Source organism: Corvus brachyrhynchos, unplaced genomic scaffold (genome assembly GCF_000691975.1).
Source record: "Corvus brachyrhynchos isolate BGI_N302 unplaced genomic scaffold, ASM69197v1 scaffold42, whole genome shotgun sequence".
Taxonomy (NCBI): Eukaryota; Metazoa; Chordata; class Aves; order Passeriformes; family Corvidae; genus Corvus; species Corvus brachyrhynchos.
In genome coordinates this window covers 3449438-3457071 of record NW_008237242.1, presented here as the reverse complement: position 1 = coordinate 3457071, position 7634 = coordinate 3449438, and the positions used below count along the sequence as shown (strand labels likewise).

The following is a 7634-nucleotide window of genomic DNA, read 5'->3' as shown; positions in this document are numbered from 1 at the left end:
ATAGGAAATTAAATTAAAATTTGAAGATCATCTTCCTTTTTTCCCCCAGTATTATCCTTTTATCAAAAACAGATTTGTTCTTTAACTTGTACTGCAAGGTTTGGTATCTCAATAAAAGCTATAGCAATTTCCTTTTACATATGAGCTTCTTACTTAACAGCAGAGAAAGGAAAAAGGGTGAATATCTCATAATGGACACTTAAAGCATCTAGACTTGCAGTTGTAGAATTGAATTGAAAACTATCTGTGCACTGGACAGATAGGACACACTGGACACAAATTTTGTCCTTGAACTTATTTTTTTGGACAGATTTAACTGCCTTGTATTTGTGCAATAAGAGAAGTCCAATTTCTTGCTTGGCACAAAACACTCTAACTTTTGTAGTGCTTCTCTATTTCAGAGATGTGAAACACATGCTTCTGAAACTAGTAGAACTGCGATCTAGTAACTGGGGTAGAGTTCATGGAACAACTCCACACACAGAAGCTACCCCTGAAAATGACCCAAACTATTTTATGGTAAGAATATATGGACATTTCAGTTCCTTACTTTCATGTGAATTTAGTTTGATTCATAGACAATCGCATTACTCAAAACTACAAACATCTGTCTCTCTGAACACATATAACTTTCTGTATGACTTTATTTTTAGAATGAACCAACATTTTACACTTCTGATGGTGTTCCTTTCACTGCAGCAGACCCAGGTATGGCACAAGTTTAGCTTACCTGTCTTCTCAATCTTCTTTAAAAAGTTGTAATCAAGTTTACAGTCTGTTGAAGAACATAAAATGTTATTCTTCAAGAATCTAAAACCTATGCAACTTAAAAGACAAAATTCTGCCTGAATTCCTGGTTTGGTGGAGCACATGATTTATTCTGTGTTAAAAGAAGGTAGATGTTTGAAATGGAGAATGTGCATTTGAGTTCATAAAGGTCAGAAGAATTTATTCAGTAGTCCACAGCATTTCATCTTTCCAAAAAGCCAGAAATACTCAAGTCTGTTGTTTGTCCACTGTTAGTAACAAAATCAAATCAAAATCCTTCGTTTCTTTATCTGTAGTCTGAGCACAACATGGCATAGCATCATTTGAAGTAAAGACATCTGTCACTAACTTTACAGTTCTGTGGGAAGTTAAGCATCATTCCTAGAGATCCATTCATGTCCTGAGAAAATGTTGTAGGAGGAGCTTTTCCTGTTAATATGTTTCTTGCAGTTTATGGTTTTGTTAACTGGCTAATTTTCAAACTTTATAGTTTTCTGTTAATTTAGAAGACTAGTCATATATCTACTCAGTCTCATTTTTACTTTGCCAGATTATCAAGAAAAATACCAAGAGCTGCTTGAAAGAGAGGATTTGTTTCCATATTATGAAGAAAATGGAGCAGATCTGTCAGGACATGGAGAGCTGTATGTTTTCTTTTTTAGTGATTTTTTTTTAATAATAGTTATTTTTACTGTGATGCTGTGATAGTACAGGCTTAGGATTCCAATCTTGGCAAAAATGAAACTAAATAATGTAATTGTTATTTAGTTCTACAGTGGATGTATTTGTCTGGGTATAAAATGGATTTTAATCACACAAGTTTGAAACCTATTTCATATTTGTTCTATTGAGTATGATAATTACATTTCAGATGTTTATGCACATGTACAAACATACTTCTGCATTTAAAAAAAAAAAATTTGCAAGCAAAGTGAAGTGCCAGGCCTTCAAGTGTTTGTAGTGAGGCAATCTAAATTCATTTGACTGATGTGCATGAACATCCCAGCGAGACATGATTACTGAATTTCCAGTGTCTTTCAAAGGGAGGAAGTGTTAACTCTCTCTCCTCAGCCTAAGTAGCATTCCCTTCAATTAGAGGGTCATTCAGTATTCCTGTTGAGCAAGAAAAGCAAGCTAATGGTAAAGGTGGAAGCAGTAGATGAGACTATAATCTGACTTTTTGGCACTGGTTTATAAGAAAGAAATATGTAAAATAAGAAGAAACATGGTCTAAAGTAAATTGCTCTGAGCTTTACACTGACAAAGGAGGACTTTCAGATCATGATTTGACACACAAGAACATTTGCAGTGTTGTTTTTATGTGTGGTAACACAGCAGGCCTGTATCAGTATTTTTGTTAGTAAATTAGAAAACTTTCAGGTTGTACCTAGCTGAGGGGAATGTCAAGAACTTTGGAAGATATATTAGAGATGCCATCAGAAATCAACAAGCTCATACTGAAGGGGAAAAAAAGACCCATGTGAACCTCTGCTTAGTAGGAAAAATGCAAACTGAAGACAGAAGGCAGTTAAAAAACACAGCAAATCTGAAAACTACATGTAAAACACTCTAAGTCAACCTTCAAGCAAGGTGACTATAACCTTCTTTGTTGAAGGCTTAAGAAAAGCTTAGACAAATGTCTGCTGATTTGCTGTCAGCTATTTCTCATGACTGACAGACACCAGGGAGGAGGGTTCTGTGTGAGGGCTCTTTCTTCTGAAGGCTACACTTCTACAAGGAGCAAATGAGATAAATACATAGACTGATTGCTCAATGCACAACACTTTTAAACAAAAAAACTTTTCTTACACATTTTCTATGGCCTTCTTTTACATACCAGCGAACAGGAATGCAGGGTTTCTATATTAATGTATTCTGTCTTTGAACTAGGATGCTAACCAATCAAAATTACACTAATATGTTGGTAATTTTTTTTTCCGGTAAATGGATCAGTACAGATGCATTATTAAATTTTGGGAAGCTTGGATTGCATGATTGCATTTTCTGTCATCTTGGAAACTATTTCTGTGTTTTAAACTGGGCAGCATAAGATGATCTAAAAAAGGTGGCAAACACTAGGTATTTGTACGTCTGTGCTGCTCTGAGGTTTCTGTTTATTTGTTTTCCTAGTATCCATTATTTTTTTCCTTTTAATTCCCTTTAAGAAAATATCATAAATAACTGTCATTTATAAAGCTTTGTTTTTTTGTTTGACATCTACACAGATCTGTTGGTTCTGAAAATCTGCATGTAAACCTAACACATTTGGTGATTTTTTTTTTTCCTCAGGTATTTTGATGAGATTGATGATGAGATGGATCCAGAAATTGAAGAAGCATATGAAAAATTCTGTCTAGAATCAGAACATAAGAGAAAACAGTGAGATGTTACATATTAATGTTAGTTTATTTAACCACTTTAGATATGGTTAGAGTGCAGGGGGACACAAAACATTTGTACCAAAATGAGGAACTTCAGTTTCTCCAAGTACTAAAGTTACACAATTTCCATTTTGTTTAACAGAATCTGCCAAAAATTGTAAACTTATGCCCTGTAACTTAAAATGTTGTGTATATATCATAGTTTATTTTATGAAAAATGTTTTTTGAACACTGTTTTGGCTGCAATAAAAATTATTTAAAAATTATAATCGAAATTAAAATTTAATGGGGAACTGTCCCATAAAACTTCCCTTGAGGAAGAAAGGGAAAGAATAATCATCTGAATTTGCTTGCTTGTTTGCTTTAGTATATATTGGGATTTACTCATCCTATTTACCATATACAATATATCTTGCATTTTCTTTCTCCACTTCCCCCCCAAGAAGAGTATGATCCAAATAAGAAAGAAATTTTTTTTTTGTCTGTAGATCACAATCATGAAAAGTGGCTTGTGGAAGTTCTGTGTATGAGTTTTTGTTTTGTTCATTCCCTTTTTCTTCTTCTTTCAAAATACACATTGGTGAGGTCTGGGCTTTTCTTTTTTCTTGGAATAAATATGTCACATGTTGATATGTGAAAAAGTAAGCAGTATTTTGGAAGTGAGGTGCTTACAAGATCTTTGGTTCAGATAAGCTTATTTTCAAATCTACAAGAAAAAGCTATTCTGTAATTTGTTGTGTTCTTTAAGGCAATAGTAATATAGTTATGTTCTAAACCATGCTTCTCAAGAGTATGTGCAGTGCTTTTTTTTATTTTGCTTTTTTTTCTAGTAATGTATCTAATATGTCTTACCTTTCGCAACCCTTGTAACTTTCTTTTATTCTTCTAATTTTATGTAGTTTGATTTAGTTTTGTAGTTGGAGTAAACTCATAAATTTCATTAATGTTAACATTCTGGAGCAAACTGCTCTTTTTTTGACTCCATATAATCATGTTAGTTTTCCTAGGGTACTCCATTGTTGTTGTTGCCAAACGCAGTTGAATTGTTTCCTGTTACCTGTTGCTGGTTAGACTTGAGTAGAAATCCTTACCAAAAACAAACGCAAGTATTTCCCAACAGTTAGCTACTCTAAAGTACACGCATTGTAAATATGCATGTAAATAATTCTGATAATATTTCACTGTTCTTTTTTTGGTTAAATAAGTTGTGCATCTGCTAATAGAGTGAGCAGTGACTGTTTTCTGGATGTTTATTTAACACACTTATTTAGGTTGGAGTTTTGGAAAATAAAATTTAACTAGCTTTATTTCCTTTGGTATAATATCACTACCTTGTCTTCTTGCTTTAAAACAAAAATGATTTTTTGCCTTCTTTTATCTCTCCTTCACTGAGCACTCCTTTCTCTTCTTCAAAGCACACAGTTGCAGAGACTATTATCTTTCAATTCTTGCTGGAAAAATAAAATGTATCAAAATGCAATATGTTCATAAAGACTATTTTAGCATTTCAAAGTCTTTAGACTAAAATCCAGAAACTAGAAATGTGAAAACTAGATGACTTCCAAATACATATTCTCTAAGTTGAGCATAATTTTAATACAAAACTTTAAATCAAAATACAGGTCAGACTTTCTGCTGACTTTACAAGCAGATGTCTTGTGGAAAACATATTTATTCAGAACTTAAAGTCCCAAGGAACGAGCATTCATATATGCTTTACAGTAAAGTAACAGTGACTCCAAGGGACTGCATTTTACATCTTTTAGTTTTGCATAGTTGGTGGTGAGTCTTCTTTAAGGTAGCTGTCAGCTCCAGATGTACTGTCAGCTTGTGGAAGCAGCAATTTTACATGTAGATAAGAAGCATGCCAAATCAGTGTTTAAAAAAAAAAAAAGTCAGGAACTAGGAATCGTGTATATATAGAGCAGCTCAGGTCAAGTTTGCAATACAAGTTTTTTCCTCCACTGAAAATACTGAAAAATCAAAGTGAGACTTTTGTTCAAATTAGTGGACAAGTTTATGGTCTGTACAGATGAACTTTGTAAGTGCTTTCAGTCTTTACTGCAGCAGGGAAAAATTAGTTTTAACTCTGTCCTGCTGCCTAAGGAAGACAGGATAATCTTTTCATTAAACACTTAAGTCTTTCCTACTTGTCTTAAATCTCACAGAACTTCAATACAAGCTAGTGAATGTGAAAGAGCAGAAGAAAGCAGCAGGTTTCTCACTGTCAGGACCCCCTCGTCTGCCACTTGTCTGCCCGCTCTTAATTGCTCATTGTTCTGTGTATGATAGAGATGAGTCATGAGAGGTTTAAAGATGATTTCACCTGAATTTTAGCATTTACAAATTTCAAATGCATGGTATGAAAGTGTTTCTTGTCTACAGGTTTCTGAACAGTGCCTTGCAAATTTACAACCTTTTAAAAAGATGTATTTTCCTAATGGTGGAATGGTAAATCAGTGAAGGCACAGAAACATGGAAAGCAAAATCTGGGGGAGATGTGAAGCAAGCTTCTTTATCACTGGTTCTAAAAAGAAACAGGCTTCACATTCGAATTTGAGCATGAGACCCAAGCTTTGCAGATCAGTAAAAGTATACACACAATTTGCCACTCTTGACAAACTAATTATGATTTAACAAAAATGTTTAGTATATGAAAATCACACTTTGTTTAAAGTAATTTCAAAATGGGCTGCAAGAGTTGCTGCTTTGCATGTGCTTTGCTGTTGAGTGATTTTCATATCCAGAAATGAAGTCAGCTTGTTCTCAGTAGTTTCCTTTCAAATCTGCAAGGAAGTTCTTGCTACTGGCAACAGAAGAGGTTATTGGGCTTTAACTGTTGTGTTTTAGAATAATTGTAGCCCTACAGAGAGAAGAAAAACTGGCCCAACTACATCAGGTTTCACAGGTATCACAACTTGCACACAGCTGGGATTTTTTTTTTTTTTTTCAAGAGAATAATCTGTTGTGGCACTGAATGTTAGTGACACTCGGTCTGGTTTGTAGTAGTAATCTTTATTTCTCACTGGGTCATTACTTCCTTATCACATTCTGCCTTTCCTTCCTGCTGCACACAACTCATTGAGTTACTGATAGCTCAAGTTTGCAAGTTCTCTCTGACTGAATTATAGTTCTAATCATCCAGTTGATGCCTGTAGATCATTAGTTGATACAGGAACAGAAAATGACACTCCGGCCAAAAGACTGGGAAGATACTACACTGTTTGTACCCTGAATTGCTGATTTGCTCCCTCTACTTCAGCCTGTGTGACCTACTTCCACAGTTCCTATGCTGAGGGTTCCAGCCAGAGCAGTGAAATTGCCAGCAAAACACAATGCATCATCCATGAATTATAAAAATTAATATTCATAACTCATTCATAATCCCAATATATACTTTGAAACTTGCTTCAGGCAACTACTGTACATAATAGTACTCATTAAAAAGAGGTATTGTGAATATAACCAGGTTATTTTGATGCATGGCTGTGTCAGCAGCCACTTGACTGAGTGTTGATCTACTCTCTGCTGAGACAACAGCTGTCAAGAATGGAAACTTGTACTGAATGCATTTAGTCCATGATTGCACTGATCTGAGAAACCTGTATTTCCCTAAGCAGGTAAGGGACAATTGTTGCAGCTAAGAGAGACCATATTGATCTAGTGTGGATCTTCAACTGCATTTGCTAAGTGCTTGGATTGGGGGTTCATAATAATTGTCGCTTAGATGTGAACTGTCAATCCACTTAAAACAGCTTTGATTAAACTGTAAGTATTGGCGGGAGGTGGAGAGTGTATATAATCTTCCAAAAAAGTCAACTAGGTATCATTTTAAAATTGTCATTTGGCACCTTGGTCTTTCTCTCTATTCAGGGAGGGTTTCTACTACCCAGTTCTTGCTACGCAGCTCTGTGTTGGCTCGCCCTGCCCTGTGAATGCGTGAATGAAAAGGAGCCGTCACTAGAGAATTATTTATCTGTAGCCTGTGTTGTAGGTGGGCAGCCTGCCTCCCGATTTTCCAGAGGTGCTGCTGTGGGGAGGTGAGGAATGAATGCTCAGTTGCTGAGCCGCGGTATTGCATAGGGATGCGGGAGAAGCAGTTCTGTGGGGAGAAGCAGCTCTGCAGCGGCGCACCTACTGGACGAGGTGTCTCTTGGAAAAGCACAGTTACACGTAAACAGGGTGGGGGTTTTTTCTAGGCTTTTGTAGTGCTAACTTTCACTTCCGCAGCAGCAAAAAAAGACACCCCCGTTTTCAGCAAATAAAAACTTACTTTAAAAAAAAAATACAAAGACACCGTGTGCTGTTCCCTTAAGCTTATTTTACAGATGTGTGTATGAAATACGCTCACATTCCGTGAGGGAGCAGGACTGTGCGGTTACCTCACCGACTAACTGAGCTCGGTAGGGCCTCCGGAGAAGATCGCGCGGAGCTCGGCAGGAGTTCGGGCGGAGCTCGGCAGGAGCTCGGCAGGAGCTCGGTGGG

At 36.1% G+C, this 7634-nt stretch overlaps 2 protein-coding genes across 3 annotated transcripts in view; both read left to right on the top strand.

Annotated features, from left to right (window-relative positions):
• PAIP1 (poly(A) binding protein interacting protein 1) overlaps positions 1-4476 on the top strand; it is a 27256-nt gene extending 22780 nt beyond the window's left edge. For both annotated transcript variants that reach the window (XM_008630631.2, XM_017730278.1), the window contains exons 9-12: positions 402-519; positions 654-708; positions 1319-1412; positions 3058-4476. In XM_008630631.2, the coding sequence (XP_008628853.1) occupies positions 402-519; positions 654-708; positions 1319-1412; positions 3058-3151 (361 nt within the window). In that variant the 3' untranslated portion in view covers positions 3152-4476. The remainder of the gene's footprint in view (positions 1-401; positions 520-653; positions 709-1318; positions 1413-3057) is intronic.
• Positions 4477-7234: 2758 nt separating this feature from the next.
• Positions 7235-7634, top strand: part of CUNH5orf34 (chromosome unknown C5orf34 homolog) — an 11195-nt gene continuing 10795 nt past the window's right edge. The window contains exons 1-2 of the mRNA XM_017730193.1: positions 7235-7322; positions 7511-7629. Of these exons, the coding sequence (XP_017585682.1) occupies positions 7235-7322; positions 7511-7629 (207 nt within the window). The remainder of the gene's footprint in view (positions 7323-7510; positions 7630-7634) is intronic.